We start from the raw sequence: 25,363 nt of genomic DNA, 5'->3' as shown, positions 1-25,363 counted from the left end.
TCGTGTTCTCCAAAAATGCTGCTTGACCGCTGTGAGTAACTCCAGTATGTGGAGCTGACGGTTCAGGACTCGAGTAACAGCCAAACAGGAGAACCAGAGGGCGTTCTGCTCCCTTGACTCCGCAGGACAAACAGAGGCAGAGAGACACAGATCACCGCTATGCAAATAACCCGTGGGTTGTGTTTTAAGGAGGCGGGTTCTGTCACTTCTCTTACTGCCTTATTATTTGGTTTTCCAACATTGACTGCAGCCACCCGCAATCTGCGAGGCTCAAATACGCTTTTTGTTCAGCGGATTAAGAGCCACAAATTAAATGCTTGGCGGGCAGGTGATTAAATCCGTCGGGTAATTGGATCCCAACCAATACATGTTAACGTTTCCTTTGCCTTAGCTCCTCACGCCGACAAATATGCGTTGGAGAGTTTTAGTTTATGTGCCAAACATTATCGGTGAGTGGATTTTTTTTCCTTCAGATTTATGACATTTCTATGTATTATATATATGTTGATAATATCTTTATTAATATGTAACAACGCGGATTTGATGTGTGTTTGCAGAGTGTGACTGAGGCGCTGTGGGAAGGAAATGAATGGGATTAATATTTCAGGCTGTGTGCTGTAACCTGACCTGCCGTTTCTGCACGTTTATGGGTTTATTATCACCTGGATTGTGCCCAGATAATTAACGTTTATTAATGTGCTGCAACACACAGTTTCCTGTTGGAAAATGTCTTTGCAAGAACCCCTTAATATGTTTTTTTCATCCCATATTCGAATGGAGTAGTGATTTAATTTGATGTCCACCGGTCAGCGATAAAAGTCTGTGTTCATGTTCTCTGGTTTGTTTTATGTGGGGTTGGGGTTGGGGGTTTGGAGTTGGGAGGGGGTCTGGGGATTTTTTTTTCAACCTCTTACCTTGCCGGAGATAGACAATAGGTGCAGGAGGAGGCCATTCGGCCCTTCGAGAAGCCAGCACCGCCATTCAATGTGACCATGGCTGATCATTCTCAATCAGATGCGATTTTTTTTGTTTCTCTCCGGGTCGTATCTCCCTTCGCTCTGCAGTCTAACATCATGAAGCTGGCGGCCCTCCCTTGCTCCAGACTGACTTTGAGCCCCACCGCGGGGCCATGGACTTACCATCGGATTCCCTTACCAGGCGACCCCTTGCCTGGGATCGACGCTACAACCGCGGCCTGCGTATTTCCAACATCGAGGAGCTCGCAGTCTCGGGTGGAGACTGATGTCGGGAAGCTCCAAAGTCGCAGGAGCCCCGACCCGGGGTCTGATCGCCCGGCGCTGGGGAGTAAATTGCTGCTCCCTCAATTTCTTGGCTAGTGAGACCTTAGTATGCGATTTAAAACAGAAGATGCAGAAATAGGATGAACAGACAAGTATAACCCATTAAGTTACATTTAAACGTGGTGTTTTTTGTACCGAGCAAACTACCTGGTGTGACAAGTGAAACATTTTGGTTTGATCCTCTAATTAAAAGTACATTGCAGCACATTTTAAAATCGCTTAGTCATTATTAGTTTTCCACTGCATTAGCTGGAAAAACCTGTTTGTACAAAGTGTCCTCGACTGTCCAGGTGGCAGTTACAAACTGTCAGCAAAATTCTACTAATAGATGAGGCACCAGCTCTGACACCTCATACCCACCCCCTGACCACGACTGTTAATTAGTACGGGTGTCGGGGGTTATGGGGAGGAGGCTTGAGAATGGGGTTGAAAGGGAAAGATAGATCAGCCATGATTGAATGGCGGACAGGACGATGGGCCGAATGTCCTAATTCTGCTCCCATGAACTTATGAACCACCAGTCACCATCTCCCAGATCATCACCAATCTCATCTTTGGCATCCTCTCTCCCACAGCCACTAACTTGGTTCCCTGACTGCCCATTTCTATCTCCCTCCCAACATTCACAAGCAGGATTGCCCTGGCAGATGCTTTGGGCAGCACAGTGGCACAGCGGTAGAGTTGCTGCCTTGCCGCACCAGAGACCCGGGTTCAATAGACAATAGGTGCAGGAGGAGGCCATTCGGCCCTTCGAACCAGCACCGCCATTCAATGTGATCATGGCTGATCATTCTCAATCAGTACCCCGTTCCTGCCTTCTCCCCATACCCCCTGGGTTCAATCCTTGTTACGGGTGCTGTCTGTGCGTTCTCCCCGTGGCCTCGTCGGTTTTCTCCGGGTGCTCCAATTTCCTACTGATTTTACAGGAGCCTGAGGGGTAACTGTTCCACACAGAGGGTGGTAGAACGAGATTCCAGAGTAAGTAGTTGAGCATATGCAATAACGACATTTATAGGCCGTTTGGAGACGTACTCGGATAGGAAAGGTTTGGAGCGATATGGGCCAAATGTGGGTAAATGCGACTGGTTTGGATGGGGCATCTTGGTCAGCATGGATGTTGGGCAAAAGGGCCTTTTTCCTTTCTGTATGACTGTGACACTGTTGAAAATACTCCACAATACTTCAAATGTGTGTCTATTAAATGGAGTTACTGCTTTAGCCAATGACCTTTCATCAGAACTGAGAGAAGTTGGATGAAAAGCAAGCTTTAAGTTGGAGGGTAGATCTAAAAGGGAGAAACAGAATATTTGCACTTCCCAGAAGAAAGAGGAATATAAAGAACTAAATATTTGGAATGTGACATAGTGAGATTTTATTGATAGCTGGTAAATTACACCTGAGTTTTGTACTCCCTTTTTTATAATAGTGAGCCAAACCGTGAATACCTTCTGTGAACAGGTTTTTGCAGCATAGGCAGTTGTTAATTAATAACAAGTGAGCTATTCTAAAGATGTTCAACAACATATTTTCCAAGAGAATCCAAAGCATGTTTTATTCTCATTTCACCATGTTTTTGATCAAAATTAAAAGGGTCACTCGTTTTTAAATTGGAGTCTTTAATTATCCATTTTCCCCATCCAATTTCTACATCTTCCATTGTTAAACTACATGCCTGGGTTCAACTTCTCAAGAAACAGCAGAACTAATTCAAACCACTTCTGCAAGAATGGAAATAAAAGGCAAAACCAATGAGGTTCTGAGGAAAGCTGCTTAATTGAAAATGTTGAACTCCATTTGGTTTAGTTTAGTTTAGCAGCATAGAAACAGGCCCTTCGGTCCATCAAGTCCACGTTGACCATCGATCACCCATTGACATTAGATCCACATTATCTCACTTTCTCATCCACTCCCTACACATTAGGGGCAATTTTGGAGGCTAATTAAGCTGCAAACCTGCACATCTTTGAGATGTGGGAGAAAACTGGAACACAAGGCCATAAGTGATAGGAGCAGAATTAGGCCATTCGGCCCATCAAGTCTGCTCCGCCATTCAATCATGGCTGATCTATCCCTCTCTCCTAACCCCCTTCTACCCTGATGCCCGTACATGAAGGAAACCCACATGGTCACAGGGAGAATGTGCAAACTTCACAGAGACAGTACCTGAGGTGAGTATCGAACCCAGGTCTCTGGCACTGTGAGGCAGCGGCTCTACCAGCTGCACTACAGCGTCACCCTGTAGAGTCCTGAAAGCTGCAATGTACTTGGTCATGCGAAATAATGTTTCCCAATCTACTTGTGGAGGTTCATTGGAACATCATTGGAAGTTGAGCGTAAGAATCAATGTGACAAGAACTGGGAGCTCAGGCTTGTATTCCAGGACTGAATGGAGGTGTTCTGCAGAACGATCACCCAATCTACATTTAGTTTTCCCAAAGTAGAGACTGTTGGACCATAAGCAGCAAATGCTCTAATAAATTGTAAGTTGTACATGTAAAACATGTGGACATGCAAATTAAAAATATTGTGGCAACTTTTAATTTTGATCAACTACACAAAGAAACATTATTCGCATTTGTGGATGGTGAGATGGAAGGAATGAAATTCCAGGTGTGGTATCTTCTGCAACTGCGCAGGGATGTGCCATGGGAAGACAGCGAGCAAATGTTGAAGGAGCTGGAAGTCGACTCTTGTACATTGGCGAGACCAAACGTAGATACAGCGATCATTTCGCTCAGTTCGCCCGGACCTACCTGACCTCTCCCGGTTGCCGAACACTTTAATTCCCATTCCCACACTGACCTTTCTGTCCTAGGCCTCCATTGTCAGAGTGAGGCCAAATACAAATTGGAGGAACAGCATCTCATTTCGCTTGGGCAGCTTACAACCCAGTGGTATGAATTTGATTTCTCCAACTTCAAGTAACCCTTGCATCCCCTCTCTATCCCTCACGCACCCAAGTCGTACCAGTTTCAAAGTCATCTTCTTGAGTCTCATTGTCTGTACTCGTTTTCACCTAGCACACAGCTAGCAATGGCCATTTTCCTTTATCATCGTTACTTTTTTGCATGTCTTTCATTCATTTGTTCTCTCTACATCATCTATATCTCTCGTTTCCCATTTACCTGACTCAGTCTGAAGAAGGGTCTCGACCCGAAACGTCACCTTTTCTCTAGAGATGCTGTCTGACCCGCTGAGTTACTCCAGCTTTTTGTGTCTATCTTCGGTTTCTTGAGAATGCTGGCCAGGGAGAGGAATGTGTGTCTGGTGGTGATGTGTCTAATCCAACTGTAATGAGGTATGGAGCAATGTGATTCTAGTGACAACAAAACTCTACCCTCCACCACTTTGATAAATTGAAAGCTGACTAGGCGGTAATTGTTGATCGCACAATGTTCAATTCCATTGGCAACTTCACAGTGAATAAAACAATCCATCCCTGTGTGCAAGACTCTTCTGGCACATTAGCTAGTTTTAGGATAATTGGCCTCTGTAAATTGATCCTAGAGTGTCGGGAGTAGATGCGAAGGTGGGATAATATAGAACTAGTGTGAACAGGTGATTGATGGTTGGCGTGGACACGGTGGTTCAAAGCACCTATTTCATTGTTTCAAACAATCAAGACCTAGACATCATTCGATCATGGCTGATAAATGGCCAATAACAATTTTGATACAATGGCCATCTCCAAAACAATAGTCTGATCACCTTTTCAAGACATGTGGCGGCATTGTGGCGCAACGGTTCTAGTTGTTGCCTTACAGCTCCAGAGACCCCGGTTCGATCCTGACTACGTGTGCTGCCTGTACAGAGTTTGTACGCTCTCCCCGTGACCTGCGCGGGTTTTCACTCCAAAATTCTGTGTTACTCTCCACAGGTTTGTAGACTAATTGGCCTGGTAACATTGCATGGTATAAATGGTTTGGGCTTGTGTAAGAGCAATGAATACTAAGTTTGGTCATGGCGTCAAATTTGGCAGTGTAGTCATTAGAAAGGAAGAATATTTGCTGCAGAAAGACATTAATGGACAGGTCAGGTGAGCAGAAGTGATGAATGGAATTTAATCCAAGGAAGTCTGAGGTAAAGCATTTGGAGCATACAACATGACAAAGTAAAATATCTGAAAAGTAAGATAGTCATGCAGCATGGAAACGTGCCCTTTGGCCTAACTTGCCATGCCAAACAAGATGTCCCACTTGCCCAAGTGTGGCACATATCCCTCCAAACCTTTCCTATCCATGTACCTGCCTGAATGTCTTTTAAATATTGTTGCAACACTTGCCTCAGCTACCTCCTCTGGCAGCTCGTTCCATACACCCACCACCCTCCATGTGAAAGGGAGCCAAGTGCAATGATACTTAGTATAGAGCGCATGTCCACAGATTCCAAGTTGGCAAGACTATTTATGTTAAGAAGGCACGAGAAATAGTGTCCTTTGTTTGATAAAGCAGAGGAGAGAGGTTAAACTGGAACCATACAAATGCATTAGTCAGGAAACATTAGGAGCATAATGGGCCATTCCAGTCAACACGTAACAGGCAGAATGTTACGAAATGAGAGCTTGCCGAACAGATTCATGATGATGATTTTGGGGGTGGCAAATGTTAGCTCAAAAATTAACATTGACGGGTTTATTATCTGATGTTCATAAGTTCATAAGAGCAGAATTAGGCCATTTGGCCCATCAAATGTACCCCGCCATTCAATCATTGGCTGATCTATCTTTCCTTCTTAATCACATTCTCTTGCCTTCTCCCCATAACCCCTGATACCTGTCCTAATCAAAAGTACAGGTGAGGTGGAGCCATAATCAACTGACGTATTCTGGGATGGCAACAGTCCAATGGGAGTAGGATCGCAGGTGGTTTGATTTGTGCACAAATTGGCATATCTCCCCAGACTCTGCTAATGAACCTTGAATTAGTTGCGTTTTGCTTGTAGAATCATTGAGTCTTGCAGCGTGGAAACAGGCCCTTTGGCCCAACTTGCCCACACAAGTCAACATGTTCTTTCTACACTAGTCCCACCTGCCTGCATTTGGCCCATATCCCTCTAAACCTGTCCTATCCTTGTACACATCCAAATGTTTCTTAAACATTGCGATAGTACCTGCTTCAACTATCTCTTCCGGCAGCTCGTTCCATACGCCCACCAACCTTTGTGTGAAAAAATTACCCCTCGGGTTCCTATTAAATCTTTCCCCCCTCACCTTAAACTTATGTCCTCTGGTTCTCGATTCCCCTACTATGGCCAAGATACTATACTTGATCAATTCCTTTCATGATTTCGTAATATAACTAATAAATAGTTAAACTTTTTTTAATGTCTGTGTGGTTTTACAAATGTTTTTGCGCTAATTCATGGACATTTTGTAAACATTTACCCTCGGTACAATTGGAGTGATCAAAGCATGAAGGACACATGCACTATGTTCTGATTATTCCGGTATCAGTATGCACTGTCTCCATACAAACAAGTTCTGGTTGTATTCATTAAAAAACAGTTTACAAGAACATTTGAAACCCAAATATATCTGTGGCCTTAAATTTAAAGTTCTGTCCTTGACAGAAATTGAGATTGTAACTAAGTCAGCTGTGCTTTGGAGAACAGAAATTTCTGCCTAACAATGTATACTACATTGGCAATGTTAGTCAAGAAAAACTAAGAGTGCAAATTGCATAAAACAAATGCTACAAATGGCATACTCCATTGCGGAAGAAAGAACTTTTAATCTGTAACTCAGTCGTGCTAATTTTAAACTGAAAACATTATTGCCACTTTATGAATTTAATGGCCTAGACTTAAGGGTATAAAGCTACAATTTCTAAATTTGTGGACAACACAAAACTTAGTAATACTGTGAACTGTGGAGAGGATTATGATAAATGGGTATTTTTAAAATTGAGATTGACAGATTCTTGATTAGTACGGGTATCCAAACTTTTGGGAGAAGGCAGGAGAATGGGATTGAGAGGGCAAGATAAATCAGCCATGATTGAATGGCGGAGTAGACTTAATGGGCCGAATGGCCTAATTCTGCTCCTTAATCTTTTCTAGAGGTGTACAAACTCATGAGAGAAATAGATCGGCTAGATGCACAGAGTCTTTTGCCCAGAATAGGGGAATCAAGAACCAGAGGACATAGATTTAAGGTGAGAGGTGACAGATTTAATAGGAACCTGAGGGGTAACTTTTTCACACAGAGGTGGTGGGTGTATGGAACGAGCTGCCGGAGGAGGTAGTTGAGGTAGGTACTGTGACTACTTTAAAAACATTTGGAGGGATATGGGCCAAACACGGGCAGGTGCGCATAGTGTAGATGGGACGTGTTTTTCGGTGTGGGTAAGATGGGCCGAAGGGCCTGTTTCAGCACTCAATGACTCTATCACTCTATGACTCCATCACTCTATGACTTATGAACTTAACAATGGAAGGAGATTAGAAAGGCTGTGAAACGGGCAAGAAAATGGCAGATAAAGTTGGAAAAAAGATAAATATAGATGTGATAAAAAGGGAGAGAGAATATAGAACAAGGGATATTTTTCTACAGGTGCCTGGAAGAGGTATGGGTACATAAGTCATTGGAGGTGGCAGAGCAGGTGGGAAACTGATTAATGAGCCACACACAAATCTGGGGATAGAGATGTAAATCTTCGGAGCGGCTAGTGGGGGAGTTGATCCACCAGGTGAAGGATCAAAGACTAAAGATCCTGGGGATAAAAACATTAAAGGAAATTAAATGTAATTTGAGTACGGAGCCAATGTGGACAAGATGTGATGAATGGGTTCAGGATAGGACACCATTCTGTAACTTGGCAGTCCTTTGGGAAGGTAGTAAAAAGTATATTTTAAAGCAAACTTGAGCAAGTGTTCAGGGAATATTGACTTTGCTTTGTTTTATTATGTAAAGTTCCAATAAAAGAATGTGGGATGGAACAGGGAGAAGTTTATTATGTTAACATTCTCCTCTTTATCTAAATCCAGGTGTTTCTTTTACATTTTCAGGTTACATAAGGCTATTTTTTCTACTGATTGGCTGGTGGACTTTCAATTATCCTATATTTTTTATTCCTTGCTATCTGACATCTGTTATTCTTGATGGTAAGTGTTCATCTTTAAAATGTATCCTTTGGAGGAAGGAGAAGCTTTAACATAACCTGAATTTGCTTCAATTTAGTTTAGTTAGAGATACAGTGTGGATACAGGCCCTTTGTCCCATGGAGTCCACACTGACCAGCGATCCTTGCATGTTTACGTTATCCTACACTAGGGACAATTAAAAAAAAAAAGTTTATACCAAGCCAATTAAACCTGTACGTCTTTGGAGCGTGGGAGAAAACTGATGTTCTTGGAGAAAACCCATGGGGAGGACAATAGACAATAGGTGCAGGAGGAGGCCATTCGGCCCTTCGAGCCAGCACCGCCATTCAATGTGATCATGGCTGATCATTCTCAATCAGTACCCCGTTCCTGCCTTCTCCCCATACCCCCTGACTCCGCTATCCTTAAGAACGTAGAAACTCTGTACAGACAAGCACCTGTAGCCAGGATTGAACCTGGGTGTCTAGTACTGTAGGACAGCAACTCTACCGCTGTGCCAAGATTTCTTATCTTGGGGTTATGTAGCTATCAGATGTTGCTAGTTCTCATAAATTGTGGGTTCTACCGCGTCTGTTGTTTTCTTGTTAGTAAAACACAAACTTCCTTTTATTAATAATGAAAATAAAACTTCCCTTTAGCTCTTAAAACACAAACTGCAGCTTAAACACTTCAAAATAGTGTATATAGTTTTTTTGTTCGTGGAGGGTTTTATTTTTTAAATAACACTTTTTTCAGTTTGAGACACGAGAGACTGCCGATGCTGAAATCTTAAGCAAAACACAAGATGCTGGAGGAACTCAGTAGGTCAGATAGCATCTTTAGTTTAGTTTCTTGTCTGGTGGACTGAGGCACAGTGAAAAGCTGCTTTTTGTTGCATTCTATCCAGTCAGTGGAAAGACCTCTGTGGTGGGAATGGACAGGAGAAAGGACAGGATGTCCCGACCTGAAACATCGCCTGTGCATTCCCTCTACTCTTTCAGCTCAGGTTTCACTAATTGAGGTATAATTCATTATCCAATCTTCATTTATTACTGAAGTTATCATTTGTTAATCCTGTGAACATTTAACTTTATGAACAGATATAATCTTTGGATGCTCATGATCAGTATGTTCACATTTGTTTTGTATTCTCCTCTGTTGCTCTTGTCCCTGGATTTAAGCTTGGGGTCTCTTCTAACACAGTTCCCAGTTAACCATGTTCACAAGAGGCATTGCACGATATGTCGGCATTGCATGGTATGTATTGCAAGGCCTGGATAGAGGGAATGTGGAGAGGATGTTTCCACTAGTGGGAGAATTTAGGACCAGAGGTCATAGCCTCAGAATTGAAGGACGTTCCATTAGGAAGGAGATGAGCAGGAATTTCTTTAGTCATTGGGTGGTCAATCTGTGGAATTCATTACCGCAGAAGGCTGTGGAGGCCAAGTTAATGGATATTTTTAAGGGATAGATAGATATATAGTGGATTAGTACGGATGTCAGGGGTTTTGGGGAGAAAGCAGGAGAATGGGGTTAGGCGGGAGAGATAGATCAGCCATGATTGAATGGCGGAGTAGACGATGGGTCGAATGGCCTAATTCTGCTCCTACTTATGAACTGTTATCAGTCAAACCACACTTTTTTCTTGTCCTAAGACTTTTAATCAAAGCTCCCCACGAAACTAAACTGCACTTGGATGGTAAACTAATACTAAACTATATCCAGTCACATTTTACAGAAACTAGAGCACTGGAAAGACAGTAAAACCTTTGCATGCAGGGGAAATTTATCATCAGTATGTGCTCCTAATGTGTCCAGCTGACTGCGTGAATTGGCATTATTTAACTAGATTTAAATAATTAATTGACATTTTTAATGGGTGTTTATACCAAATGTTGCCTTTTTCAGGATGATGGGGTAATTTAATATTCTGTAATTCCATATAAAGTTTGTCAATGTTGTATTCTCTTTCTATTATCACATTTTAAGTTATTAACATTGGGTCTTATCTCTCGGGAAACAACATTTAAGCTTCCCCAGTGGTTCAGTTTGAGTTGATGCATTAAGTTGCTCTTGCTATTTGAAACTCAGTCATAGTTGGTTTTTAATTTCTTTCTTACTCCCTATTCTTTTCCCTCTTCTCCCCTCTCCCATTGGGCAAAAAGTGCAGAACTGTGAAAACACAGCCTCCAGATTCAGGGAGTTTCTTCCCAGCTGTTTATCAGGCAACTGAACCATCCTACCACGTCCTGAACTACTAGCTACCTCATTGGTGACCCTCGGACTATCTTTGATCGGACTTTGCTGGCTTTATCCTGCACTTAACCTCATTCTCTTATCATGTATCTGTACCCTGTGAACGGCTCGATTGTAATCATGTATTGTCTTTCTGCTGACTGGGTAGCACGCAACAAAAGCCTTTCACTGCCCCTCGGTACATGTAACAATAAACTAAACTGAACTGATCGTTCAAAGATATTGTGCTCAAAATTTTACACAATATTCTGAATTATCTTGTGGTTTTGTTTTCCACAGAAACAATTTCAAATGTTAGGTTTGAGAGAAAAAAATATTTGAATATTGTTTTAAAGCACAGGACGGAGGAACAGTTTAAGTGCTAGGAATTTGGTGATGTAGTTTGTTCTCCAAAGTTTAAAAGTAAGCAATAGCAATTAGGTTCATAGGAAAATAACTGCAGATGCTGGTTGACACAAAATGCTGGAGTAACCTCAGCGGGTCAGGCAGCATCTCAGGAGAGAAGGAATGGGTGACGTTTCGGGTCAAGACCCTTCTTCAGCCAATTAGGTTAATAATCAATAACTGCCTCGAGCATTGAACCCAGAGGGCAGTGGTTCTGGGCACTTTACAGGATTGTCTGGCGTACTTTCTTACTTCTAGTTATTTACCACAGTGCTGCCCTAAGTGTGAATATATTTTTGCATTTAATTTACAAGCTGGACCAAATATTGGCTCGGCCGCGAGACGTTTCAGCGCCCGGTGTGGCTTGGCCGCAGGGACTTCCATCCCCTTGCGGGGACTGTGCGGGTCGGTCGGGGACGAGCTGTCTGTCCGTGGGGAAGAGAGTGGAAGTTTTGTTGCCTCCATCACAGTGAGGGGGTGTTTGGAGTCACTGTGATGGACGTTTGTGTTGGGGTCATGTGTCTTGTGTTTTTTTTGTTTTTTTTGTGTGACTGCTATGTAATTTCGTTCGGTACCTTGGTACCGAATGACAAATAAAGCTCTGTTAACTGTTGACTGTTGACAACTGCAAAACACTGTCATGCGAAATATTTTAATTGTGTGATTAATTATATAAAGGACATGATCATGATTGGAAGCTTGCAATTTTAGTGAAGTAGGATGTCATGAGGGAAGCCTGATTCTTTCTTTGTGCTCTTTTCAAAATTCTGAAGATGTCCCAATGAAACTTACTGGTCCTTTGACAACTGAAGACTTTCACTCAGATATCTTGCCCAGTGATCGTACAGAACGTTCAATTCATTCTGTGCCAGATGGTGTATTTTCATATTATTACTAATTAATCTAGCAAGGCTGGTTATCGGTAAAGATTTAAATGGAATATTTCAACGGGTGGCAAAAGGAGAGAAACTAAGTAGAGTACAGCAAGGAAAATCCAGGAGCCAAGTGGATTTACAGTGACAAATGTTTATAAATAGCTTCCATGCTGAGTACTGTATTAAACGTGGTATGGAATAAGGTCTATATGCCAACACTAACCCGGGTAATATGTGTGTACAAGATTGACTAGCTAATTTAACAGCCATAAATAGCACTCATCATCAGTCTTCCATATATTTACCATGAGATATTGATTTACAAAATGTTTCAACTATTGCAGGTTTTGATGGATTTGCAGCTCGCCGGTTAAACCAGGTATCTCAATTTGGAGCCTGGTTTGATGTGCTGATTGACAACATTGGGCGTAGCATGATGTGGAATTTGCTCTATAATGTAAGTGCACAACAGGTATTAGCTATGAAAACAACTGTGGGCAACAGAGCACAAAATTAGCCCATTTCAATTGACTTGCATGGCCATTTCTTCCAATATGCTTCAGGTGAAGGAAAAGGGGAACGATGCACATGTTAAATAAAGAGAGAACTTACCACAGTAGCTCTAGCAAGATCTCTCCTGAGGGTGGAAGCTGTAATAATGATGTGTGATTTTGCATAAATGAGATACTTCTACTGGAATAGAGAAAACCGTGCACTATTTAATGGAGATTGTAAAATTACCACCACAGAGACATTTATTCACTTCAGAGAGTCTCTAAGGCAACATCGATCACTTTAACATCCTGACTAGGAGTGAGGAGAGGTTGTAGGAAATGTAGTTTCAGAGTGGGTTGTTATATCAATGAACATCTTGATGCTAAGATTGGTTGAGATGGTGATAATTTTTTTTCTTTGATGGAAAAAGTAAACAAACACTAAGAAACTACAGAAGTTAGACTCAGCGACAGATCAAAGTAGTTTTGGAAATCAAAGTACCATGGCTGCTGTAGATTTAAATTAAGAAAAGCAGGAAATAGTGTGTCACAAAGCATTTATGAAAAGCGATTTAAAAATTAACGTTTCAGATTGATTTTTAGATTTAGATTATTTTTTTTTTTAGAAATTAGAGATACAGCGTGGAAACAGGCCCTTCGGCCCACCGAGTCCGCGCCGCCCAGCGATCCCCGCACATTAACACCATCCTACACACACTAGGGACAATTTTTATATTTACCCAGTCAATTAACCTACAAACCTGTACGTCTTTGGAGTGTGGGAGGAAACCGAAGATCTCGGAGAAAACCCACGCAGGTCACGGAGAGAACATACAAACTCCGTACAGACAGCGCCCGTAGTCAGGATCGAACCTGAGTCTCCGGTGCTACATTCGCTGTAAGGCAGCAACTCTACCGCTGCACCACCGTGCCGCCTATGATGATTTAGACTTTAGAGATACAGCATGGAAATAAACCTTTTGGCCCACTGAGTCTGCGCCGACCAGCGATCACCCTGTGCACTAACACTATCCTACAGAGTACCGTTGGTTTATAATTTACAGAAGCCAATTAACCTACAAACCTGTGTGTCTTTGGGGCTTGGGAGGAAACCAGGGCACCTGGGGAAAACCCACACGATCACAACGTACAAACTCCGTACAGACAGCACCCTTAGTCAGGAGCGAATCCAGGTCTCTGGTGATGTAAAGCAGCAACTCTACCACAACTCTACCCTGTTCATCATGAATGAAAATATAATTTTCATCATTTTCAATAAAAAAGAGCCACTTCACCTGTCCATTCCCTCCAGAGATGCTGCCTGACCTGCTGAGGTACTCCAGCACTTTGTGTGTTTTGTTATGGATATGGAAAATTGGTCACCTCCTTGTAAACTATCGATTGAATGAAAAAGATTGCAGATAACTGCTTGTTTTTATTTTATTTTCCAGTGGGGCCATTTTATGAGCAGCTTAGAGTGGTGTGTTTTCGTCTGTACACACTGCTCCATGGGCGCTGACTGGAAGAAGAAGTTTGAGAAGAGTCCTTGGTGGGTCCAGAAAACCATGTCAAAAGGTACCATGACTACTTTATTAATTTATTAGCAGATTTACATTTACATGGAAAATTACAATTTCAGTCTGGTTGTCAACTAGTAAAAAGGTTTGGTTTAGATATACAGCATGGAAGTAGGCCCTTCGGCCCACAGAGTCTATGCTGGCCAGCGATCCCCATACACTAACACAATCCTTTCCATTGGGAAAATTTACAATTTTTTAAAATCAAAACCAATTAACCTACAAACCTGTATGCCGTTGAAGTGTGGGAGGAAACCAGAACACCCGGAGAAAACCCACGTGGTCACTGGTAGAATGTACAAACTCCATACAAACAGCACCCATAGTCAGGATTGAACCTTGGTCTCTGGCGTTGTAAGGGAGCAACTCTGCCGCTGCTCCACCGTGCAGCCCTTTTAATTTTAATTAGGGATGCTTCAAACAAGAAGTTTAGACATACTCTATTTTTGCTATCATCGTGAAGGATTTTTTTTCTAGAAAGTTAGTCCGAAGAACAGCAGACGTTCGGATCATTTTAAATAAACAAGCCTTTAAGGGCATTTAAGAAGCTATTAGATAGGCACATGGATTTGCAGGGAATGGAGGGATATGGATACCGTAGAGGCAGAGATTATTTTAAATTAGCACCATGTTCAGCAGGGACATTGTGGGCTGATGGGCCTGTTCCTGTGCTGTATTGTTCAAAGTTCTTAATCAATTTGATACAATTGGGCGCACGGCAGTGCAGCGGGAGAGTTGCTGCCTTACAACCCCAGAGACCTGGGTTCGATCCTGACTACGGGTTCTGTCTGTACAGAGGTTGTACGTTCTCCCTCTGAGCGCTTGGGTTTTCTCCGGGTGCTCCGGTCTCCTCCCACACTCCAAAGACACAGGTTTGCAGGTTCATTGGCTTTGGTTAAAACAAATTGTAAATTGGCCCTAGTATGTAGGATAATGTATGGGGATCGCTGGTTGGCGTGGATTCGGTGGTCTGTAGGGCATGTTTTCGTGCTGTATCTCTGAACTAAACAATTTCTCATCGTGTTGTTATAAAACCTTTTAGGATCCTTGGTTCTGTACAATTGTTTCACCTGCCACAGATTGTTTAGCTTGCAGATGTTAGTCTGGTGAGCAGTTGTACTTCATGTCTGGGAGAGCACGATTGTGACCGATGTATCAGAACTAAGGATAGACACAAAATGCAGGAGTAACTCAATGGGACAGGCAGCACCTCTGGATAGAAGGAATGGGTGACATTTCGGGTCGAGACCCTTCTTCAGACTGATAGAAGGGTCTTGATCCAAAACATCACCCATTCCTTCTATCCAGTGATGCTGCCTGTCCTGCTGAGTTACTCCAGCATTTTGTGTCTATCTTCAGTGAAAACCAGCATCTGCAGTTCATTCCTACACTATCGGAACTAAGGGTTGATTGTTGAAGCTAAGCCTGTAAATCCATCCACAGATGGTTGACAGCATTTTGATTTAAAAGACACTATGTCAACATGTAGACTATTCAAACGGCATCCGTGAGTGGAGAACCTCTATCAGGCCTCCTGTGTTTGCTTGCAAACTGTGCTTGAGTTGAGATTTTCTTTTCAAGCAAAGCGCACATTCTCTCTTGTTTTATTTGCTTATTTTTAAAAAAGGGTTTAAAAGTATTCTCAATATGAATGTGTATCAATTACCTTGTAAGTTACTCTATTGAGTGTAGCCCTCTATTAACTTAATTGAGAAACCCTGCATTGTGGCAAAGTTACACTTTGAGTTGACAACCTTTCATTCAGAACTGGATATGTAGGAAAGCAAGTGTGTTTTCTCCTCTTCTCTTCAACTTGCAACAGAGGGATGTCTGTGAAGGGGTGCAGACCACAAGGACATAGGTGATGGAAAAGCTGCTGTCTAGAGGAGGTGGGTCAATGTTAATGGTAGATAGACTGTCTGAAGGAGGTTAAATGGAGGTCGGAAGAGGAAAGTAACATACTGGGACTGTGAAACAAAGAGCTCGTTGGAAATCTGAAGGGAATGCTCAAATCATGATGCGAGAGTGGGATAACATGACTGGTGATCGAAGACTTGCAGACTGAATGCACAACACCTCCTCTCTGGCACCCAATCTGGATTTTCCTAAGGGGAGATGCTATCACAATCTCTGAGTGCAGTACACACAATGGGAAGATGAGGAAGTAAATTGTTTTTTTTTACATGGAAGGACTGTTTAAGTCCCTGGAAGGTGGGAAAGGAGGATGTACAAGGGGCAGGTGTTGCATCTCTACTGATTGCATAGGAGAGTAGCATGCTGAAAGCAGAGAGGAGATGGGTCTGGTGGCAGCAACAGAGAATGACTCGCTGACTATGGAGGTTGGCAGGGTGGAGGTGAGGACAAGAGGAACCTCCCTCATGGGGCCAACAAGAACTTCCAATATTCTCTACTAGAAGGCACACAAATTACAATACTTCTTTCTAGATATCCTTAGCTGACAATAAAGACACACTTACTTATGAGAAAGGAAATCATTATACCCTTTAGTATTTTCCACTTTCTTCTCCCCCTGCACTCATCATGACAAGGTGCTTGGCCATGCGTAGTTATTGCTTTCCCAAGTGTTTGAGGTGCAAATTGTTTTTTTTTAATGTGTTATAGGTTGCAGTAACTTCCCTGACGGCTTTAGGCATATCTGCAAGTCTACAGATACTGGAATCTGTACATGGCCATACATTTTAATCTGTGTGCAGGCTAACTACTTATGAAGAGCATAGATGCCTTGCATTAGTTTTTCCAAATGGAGCATCTCGCAATTAACTCTTAATATATTGTCTCCATTTGCAGGTAAATTGCCAAACTAGCTAAAGGATTAAAAGTCTAAAAATGAATCACCTAAGAACTGTTAGGTTCTTATGATCGCTGATGAGCAGAAACGATTATTTTTAAATGATGAAACCCATGAAGGAAAACACATTTAATTTTTTTCTATCCCAAACCAATCTTTGACACATACTTTATGTCTCTCTACATTTCAACATTTTCATTTACCCTCCTGCATATTCCTTCCTCTTTCTTAAAAAATTCCCCTCAATCAAAAGCCACACATTTGGTTGATCTTGAAGTTCAGGATTCCCATTGGCTTTGCTCTGGCATTTAGGGTTTACCCTCCTGCCAATTTAAGAGCATAAATAGTTTTCTCTAAAGGCAATGGGTTAATAACTGAATGCATTTATAAGATTCCCTGCCTCAGGAGATACCAGTCAAGTTAATAATAAGTGCATATTTACTCGTTCTGAAACCGTAATCGTTTAGTAGAACAATGACAATGTGTTGTCTGAAGAAAAGTCTTGATTTGAAATGTCAGTCATCTACGTTCATCTGACCTGCTGAGTTACTCCAGCACTTAATGCCCTTTGGCGTTAGCGTATTGGAGAGACGGGAAATCTCAACAGAGTGCTGCATGAATCAAAGGGCAGGGGGTAGAATATTGTTTCTATGTTAAAGACAATTCTTCAACTGCATTGTTTCAAATTAAATGCTATTAAAACAAAAGGTTGAGTTTCACCACATGGAAGAAATGTCCTCTATGGGAGATTGAGAACGTTAATTTATAATTTAAACAGAGGAAAGCCATAGTAAAGAAGTGTTTCTAAACCCATTTTTGCAGTTAAGGAACAAAATTAATCCCAGTAATAGTTCACAAATAATAAGCTCAATGATAATGGGGAAATAGTGGTTAATTCTGCTTAGAATCTTAACTTGATCAATCTTACACAAATGTGTGAACTGATTTTATTTCATGTTATATTTAAAAAATTGATTCCAAATTTGCCTTTTAAACTTGGATTAAAATGATATCATAGTCTGAAGTTATTGGTTGGACTGCTTATCAGAGGAGGGGGAAAAAGTAGCCATTGGTAAACTTGAAGCTTGTCAAGTTTAAAATAGAAAAATGGTGAGTACATGATGGTGAATTATTTTTATATATGAAATCTGACCTTCGGACTATGGACTGTCTCGGTGCTGAACTCTTGGCCATGTTGATGTACATTTTTTTATATGTTTCACTTCTGTAGAACCAGTGTATATGAAGTAAAACATGTGGATAATTTTGTTGTTTGCACCTTGAGATGGAATTGGTATTGTGGTAAAATAAACCCTTTCTGCTGCAGAACTGAAAGTAGGCAGAATATAGAATATAGAAGTGGGTAAGTCCTTAGTCCCCAGGTACCGCATGCGTTATTGCTGAAATAAGCCGTTTCCTCTTTAGACGGGTTGTAGGAAGAAGTAACGCAACTAGTGGTTAGGTTCTCTTGCAGTTGTAATGCAGCTGAACCCCACAGGTGAAAATATGTACAATAGGGGAATGTGCTTGATCAACACAAAATACTGGAGTAACTCAGCAGGACAGGCAGCATCTCTGGGACAGGCAGTATCTCTGGATAGAAGGAATTGGTGATGTTTCAGGTCGAGACCCTTCTTCAGACTGAGAGTCGGGAGAGAGGGAGACGGAGATAAGGAAGGGTAAGGTGTGAGAATGAGACATTAAAAGAGATGGGGATCAAGGAAAATGTAGAGTAGAGCATTGTTAGTTAGGAGAAGGTGACAACAAAGATAAAATGTAATTGGGAATAGTCAGACTTGTCACAGAACTAGGAAGGGGGAGGGATGGAGAGAGAGGGATAGCAAGGGTTACTTGAAGTTAGAGAAGTCAATATTCATACCACTGGCTCTTGCTTCTAATAATAATAATAATAATAATATTCATTTATTGTCATTGCAACGAGTACAACGAAATTAAAAAATAGCCAATCCTGACGGTGCGTACAAACATATATGCAATAAATGCAAAAACAAATAAATACATAAATACAATTATATTAAGTACAAGATTTTTTAACGGTGTTGCCTAGTGCAAAGGTAGTGTTCAGTTCTCGTATGGCCCTGGGGTAAAAACTGTTCTTAAGTCTGTTTGTTCGGGATTTGATCGACCTGAAACGTCGACCAGAGGGCAGATGAACAAACAGACGGTGGCCGGGGTGGGATGGATCTTTTATTATTTTGCCTGCTCTACTGAGGCAGCGTAGGCTGAACAGGTGCTCCAGGGAGGGCAGTGAGCAGCCGATGATCTTCTGGGCCGTCGTGATGACCCTCTGAAGGGCCTTCCTGTCCTTTTCTGAGCAGCTGGCATACCATGTGGTTATACAGTATGCCAGCACACTCTCGATGGAGCAGCGATAGAAGGACAACATGAGCTTCTCCTGCAGGTTGGTTTTCCTGAGGATTCTCAGGAAGTGGAGTCTCTGCTGTGCCTTCTTTACTGTGGTGATGGTGTTGGTAGACCAGGTAAGATCCTCTGCGATGTGCGTACCCAGGAACCTGAAAGCTGGTACCCTTTCCACACAGACCCCATTGATGTAGAGTGGGTCGTAGTCTACACTGGTTTTTCTAAAGTCAATTATAAGTTCCTTTGTTTTGGAGGGGTTCAGGACCAGATTGTTCACTGAACACCATGCTGCCAACCTTTGGATTTCATCCCTATAGGCTGTCTCATCTCCTTCTGAGATGAGTCCAACCACAGTCGTGTCATCCGCGAACTTGATGATGGTGTTGGTGGGATGGGTGGGGGCGCAGTCGTGAGTGTAGAGGGAGTAAAGGATGGGGCTCAACACACAGCCCTGTGGTGAGCCGGTGCTCAGTGTAATGGTGGAGGAGAGGTGAGGGCCTATTTGCACTCCTGATGTAGGATGTCCATGGTTGAAAGTTTGACCCTGCATTGGCACCCTGGGATAAAAATGAGCCTTTGCAGATTGTATTTTGCATAATGGTCAAGATGCATTCAAAGGAGTGCTAACGTACTTGCTGATAACAATTCAATGTGGCATTGTGTATAGAGATCTGTGTTGCTGAGATTGTTGCATGAAACCTGTTATGCATCATCCCAAGGCATGATGTGGAGAGATCACTTGCGAGGGTGGGTATGTGGTGAGTGGTGTGGCCGCTCGGTGTTTAGAGCTTTGTCAGGACGGTGCGTGCATTTATGATTTGGGTTGGGCAATTGCATGGATATTGTTAGCACATATGTTCAGCGGCGCAGGTAAAGAAATGGAGAGGCAGCAATATCCAACTAGACATGATGAAAGAAATAGGATCCAGACAAACATTCATTGTACTGGTCAGTGCACAGACCTCACCCCTGTATCTCACTGCTAAGCAGTCACTCCACCAACACCAGTCCTGCTGGCAACCTCTCCTCCCCCACCCAAACAGTGGCTGATTCACTGCTGGGGAACATAATGGAGGGCAGGCATTCACTCCGGATTCCCAGCACAAACTGAGAGGCTACCAATGTGATCCACATTAGTAACACTTTCAAGAGGTTGAACAAATTAAAACTTTAAAGTGGAAAGGCGGGTCAGGCAGCATGTGTAGGAAGGAATGCAGATACTGGTTTATACCGAGGATAAACACAAAATGCAGGAGTAACTCAGCAGGTCAGGCAGCATCTCTGGAGGAAAAGGATGGTTGACGTTTCGGTTTGGAACCCTTCTTCAGACCTGTGACTGATTCGCTGAGTTACTTCTGAACTTTGTCCTTCCTTGGTAAACCAGCATCTGCAGTTCCTCGTTTCTGCAGAACTTTAAACCGACAGCTTTGCCAACCAACTCTCTCCAATGATGATAGTTTGAGTGTCAGGGGTTATGGGGAGAAGGCAGGGGAATGGGGTTAGGAGGGAGAGATAGGTCAGCCATGATTAAATGGCAGAGTAGACTTGATGGGCCAAATGGCCTAATTCTGCTCCTATCACTTATGACCTTAGTATCCGCTGAAGCATGCCCGTGGCCTGTAATGCTGAGTGCGTGGCAGAAGCCCAGGAGTCTATAGTGACAAAAATACTGCCTGGGCCAGGAGGGAGCTTTGCTCTCTCTCCTGCCCAAAGGCTGTGGAACATTATCATAATCTAGGGAATGGGTGCCGAAATATAGACCTACATTCAGGTTGGTTTTCTAATTTATTCAACTGAAATATTAAATATTTGAACTATTTGAGTTGTACTTTAACCTCACATGGTGGTTAAAAACTATATAAATTATTGTGGTTTTCTTTTTGAGATATGAGATTCTAATTTAATACTTCCAAAAATTGAAAAATTACTTCTGTATTTTGCAATTGTGTGGGGAGGAAAAAGAGTCAACTTTCTCTCTGGGAATTGACCTCTCTCATTACTGGCCACGATACAGGTTTTTACTGATCGGGGTGTAGTTGGCCGACAACTTGGCATTCCAATGCACTTTCGTGGAAGGATTCCTTCAAGCCACTCCCAGCCCTGCTGCCTTTTGGAACGAGCAGGGCAGGGCTCCCCGCGTGTGTCTGAGTGAGAGAGCAAGAGACCCAAGCACACACTAACAGTAGTTTCCACGCCCACGCTGAGGGACTGGGAAGTCATATCATATCATATCATATCTATACAGCCGGAAACAGGCCTATTCGGCCCTCCAAGTCCGTGCCGCCCAGCGATCCCCGCACATTAACACTATCCTACACCCACTAGGGACAATTTTTACATTTACCCAGCCAATTAACCTACATACCTGTACGTCTTTGGAGTGTGGGAGGAAACCGAAGATCTCGGAGAAAACCCACGCAGGTCACGGGGAGAACGTACAAACTCCTTACAGTGCAGCACCCGTAGTCAGGATCGAACCTGAGTCTCCGGCGCTGCATTCGCTGTAAAGCAGCAACTCTACCGCTGCGCTACCGTGCCGCCCTTAAAGTCGTCCAAAGAAATCTAATGCAACTTGGCTCAAGGACAATACTGTGGAAAAAAAAGTCAACACTATTTCTCCCAAGGATAGATTGGAAGGAATTTTGAACTAATTGATAAGATAAAATATGATAAAGGGGTGTATTGATATATAATTTTCTGATTTTGCTAGGTTGTACAATGTAACTTTTGGCAGATCTGGTGCCTTGTGTGAATGTCCGGTCCCTGTCTCACTGGCCGAGCTCCGATGATTTCCTGGCTCTGGACACCCAGTGAAATCCAATGACTGAGCGCGAGCCTGCTGAGATTCCCCAGCACTTAAACCCCATTAATGCACGACCTGTTCATTTCAGCAGGGAATCATAATATTGCATGGCAATTTAAAACAGGCCACTTTTCTCTTTAAATGTTCGATATGGTTAAATGTGTGGTTAAAGTTTTCAAAGCATTTCATTGTTACCTGTAACTTTGCAGACGTTTACAGTTTGGAGAGCAAAGCCAGGGGGTACGGCTTTACTGTACATCAAAGGTTTGCAAGGAATTTTTTGGGTGAGGTTTGTTGTGCTCTACCCTTGCCACATGTAACTAAAGGTCCCACCGCAACTTGAGGTGGGGGGATGACTGTACCTTACAGCTAGACTTCAGCAGCACCAAGCTAGCTTTACGCTACGGCCCTGGTCCTGCTGGTTTACTGGCTGTTCAGTTTAGAGAGATACAGCGCGGAATCAGGTCCTTCAGCCCACCGAGTCGATCAGCGATCCCCGCACATTAATGCTATCCTCCACCCACTAGGGATAATTTGCATTTACACCAAGCCGATTAACCTACTAACCTGTAGGAGGAAACTGAAGATCTGAGAAAAGGAACACAGGTCATTAATGCACATCCAGGTCCCTTTTAAACATGATGAGAGTCTCTACATCCATTGTCTCCACATCCAATGAGTTCCAGACCCATGCCCATCTGCATAGGATTTTTTTTTGTTGCAAATTTCCCTCAAGTCCTCCTGCCACTGAGGTTAAATCAATGTTCCACATTTACAGACCGAGTTAAGGGAGATATGCTCTTGCTCTGCACCTTATCTCAGCCTCAATTTCTCAACCTTCAATTACAACCTCCATCGGTCACTTTTTCCAATATTCATATCATCCAGTTAGCTTGGGAAAACTGCTGATGTTTCTTTGCTATTCCTGAGAGGAAGGAAGAAGCCAAGTAATTGTAGACCTATCAGTACACTAAGAGTTGTTGGAATGTACTTACCTAAAATACACCATGTGTTCACCAGGGTTTATAATTAAAAGCTCAAATTCACACTGCTTACGTAAAGTGGAGGCATAATCGACATATTTGGGTGAGAACATAGTGCAAGATTAGCAAGTTTGCTGATGATGCAAAAGTGAGTGGTTTTGCAGATAGTGAAGATGGTTGTGAAAGATTGCAGCAGGATCTGGATCGATTGGCCAGCGAAGTGTGAGGTGTTGCATTTTGGGACGTCTACCAAGGGCAGGACCTACACATTGAATGGTAGGCCTCTGGGGAGTGTTGTAGAGCAGAGGGATCTAGGAGTGCAGGTGCATGGTTCTTTGAAGGTCAAGTCGCAGGTAGATAAGGTGGTCAAAAAGGCTTTTGGTACATTGGCCTTCATCAGTCAGAGTATTGAGTATAGAAGTTGAGAGGTCATGTTGCAGTTGTATAAGATGTTGGTGAGACTGCATTTAGAGTATTGTGTTCAGTTCTGGGCACCATGCTATAGGAGAGATATTATCAAGCTTGAAAGGGGTTCAGCGAAGACTTACGAGGATGTTGCCAGGACTAGATGGTCTGAGCCATAGGGAGAGGTTGAGTAGACTGGGACTCTATTCCTTGGAGCGCTGTAGGATGAGGGGTGATCTTGTGTATAAGATCATGAAAGGAATAGATCGGGGAGATGCACAGAGTCTCTTGTCCAGAGGAAATAGGTTCAAGGTGAAGGGGAAAAGATTTAATAGAAATCTGAGGGGTTACTTTTTCACACAAAGGGTGGTATGCATATAGAACAAGCTGCCAGAGGAGGTAGTTGAGGCTGGGACTATCCCAACGTTTAAGAAACATTTAGACCCGTACATGGATAGGACACGTTTCGAGGGATATGGACCAAGCGCAGGCAGGTGGGATTAGTGTAGCTGGGACATGTTGGCCAGTGTGGGCAAGTTGGACCGCAGGGCCTGTTTCCACACTGTATCACTCTATGAAAAATATAAAGGGAAACGGAAGCAAAAAATCTATTCTGTATAAATGGGGAGCATGCCTTTCACCATCAAACTGGTTTGTTAATAATCCCTCATCCAATCCTTCAATATGCTGCCCCATTTTCCTTCCTTGATGAAGAGTTAAGGTGGTTTTGTTTTGATAGGCATTCACCAAATTTCAAGTAGTTGAAATTCAATCAAAAAATTAGATGCTCTTAATAAAATCAATATTAGATCTTTTAAGAACTGAGGAAAACAGGTGCGGTAATGCATTTGTTCAGGGAAGGACTGCTCATGCTGGTTTAAACCCAAGACAGACGCAAGTTGCTGGAGTAACTCAGTGGCTCAGGTAGCATCTCTGGAGAAAAGGAATAAAGAAGGGTCTCAACCCAAAACCTCACCTATTTCTTTTCTCCAGAGATGCTGCCTGATGTGCTGAGTTACTCCAGTCTATTGTGTCTGTCTCGGGTAAAGCAACTGTATTCTTGAAATCCATTTAGAAATTACCTTTCTAACAAAAAAATTATAACACCATGGTCAAATGTGTAAATGTTCTCTTCAGATTTCAAGTCTATTCTAGGAACATGGGCCATCTGTGGATTACACGTACTTCCCATTTGGTTGTATGGATACCAGAAACTGATTTTAACAGAAACACTACTGCTGCCTTTAACTGATGCCTCTGTCTACTGCCAGTGGTCTGTAACAGCATTACTCATTTCTGGAAGGCTACTTTGTATGGCTGTGGAGGTAAGAAAAACGCTGGCATTTAAAGATTAACAAGAAAAGCATATTTCTAGAGCAGTTAATTGAGAGATTTGTTTCCATTTACAGCTCTGGTGTATCTGGATCCATATTGTATTCCTTCTACAAAATGAAGACAAAGGAAAATAATGGACAGATTATCTATTCACTCAAGACTAGTTTACTCAGGAACTCGACTCTGTTGAATTAAGGTAGTTGGACACTGCAATACAATTACGCATAATCCAAGATTCAAAATGTTTTCACTGAACTTGTTTGTGTTAGTCCATTTGTTTGTGGGAGAGTTTAAAATTCTTGAACATTTTCACCAGGACAAACCAACATGTCAATAGCAGTATTTTCCACACTTCCAATTGAAACTTTCAAAAGATATTAAATGTTATTTGCTTTAATTTGCTTTCAACTGAAGATGTGTCTGAATGGTAGCAACATCACCTAGTGGTCACCCCCAAGAACAACACCAGTCAATTGTAGTGCAAACCTTAGGGATTGTAACATCTAGTCCTACTAATCAATTGCAAGTCTTGATTATGGATTAATACTAAGGTTACTGCATGATTCTATTTTTTAAGTAAATAGCTAGAAAAAGTGCAGAGATTTACAAGGATGTTGCCAGGACTTGAGAGTCTAAGTTAAAGGGAGAGGTTGGGCAGGCTAAGACTTTATTTATTGGA

At 42.4% G+C, this 25,363-nt stretch overlaps 1 protein-coding gene across 1 annotated transcript; it reads left to right on the top strand.

Moving 5' to 3' along the window:
- LOC144606276 (uncharacterized) lies at positions 1-25,363 on the top strand. Its single transcript, XM_078422212.1, has 6 exons — positions 1-449; positions 8,307-8,402; positions 12,241-12,353; positions 13,842-13,965; positions 24,487-24,674; positions 24,759-25,363. Exons 1-6 carry the CDS (start codon positions 410-412, stop codon positions 24,816-24,818), a joined length of 621 nt encoding a protein of 206 aa, XP_078278338.1. The 5' UTR covers positions 1-409; the 3' UTR covers positions 24,819-25,363.

Source organism: Rhinoraja longicauda, chromosome 26 (assembly GCF_053455715.1).
Source record: "Rhinoraja longicauda isolate Sanriku21f chromosome 26, sRhiLon1.1, whole genome shotgun sequence".
Lineage (NCBI taxonomy): Eukaryota > Metazoa > Chordata > Chondrichthyes > Rajiformes > Arhynchobatidae > Rhinoraja > Rhinoraja longicauda.
This window is presented reverse-complemented; position numbering and strand designations above follow the sequence as displayed.

Bases quoted from the DNA above. Each gene is read 5' to 3' on its own strand.
- LOC144606276 (XM_078422212.1), top strand. From the start codon at position 410: ATGCGTTGGAGAGTTTTAGTTTATGTGCCAAACATTATCG. The intron at 450-8,306 runs GTGAGTGGATTT...TTACATTTTCAG, and splicing joins TTATGTGCCAAACATTATCG to GTTACATAAGGCTATTTTTT. The intron at 8,403-12,240 runs GTAAGTGTTCAT...CAACTATTGCAG, and splicing joins GACATCTGTTATTCTTGATG to GTTTTGATGGATTTGCAGCT.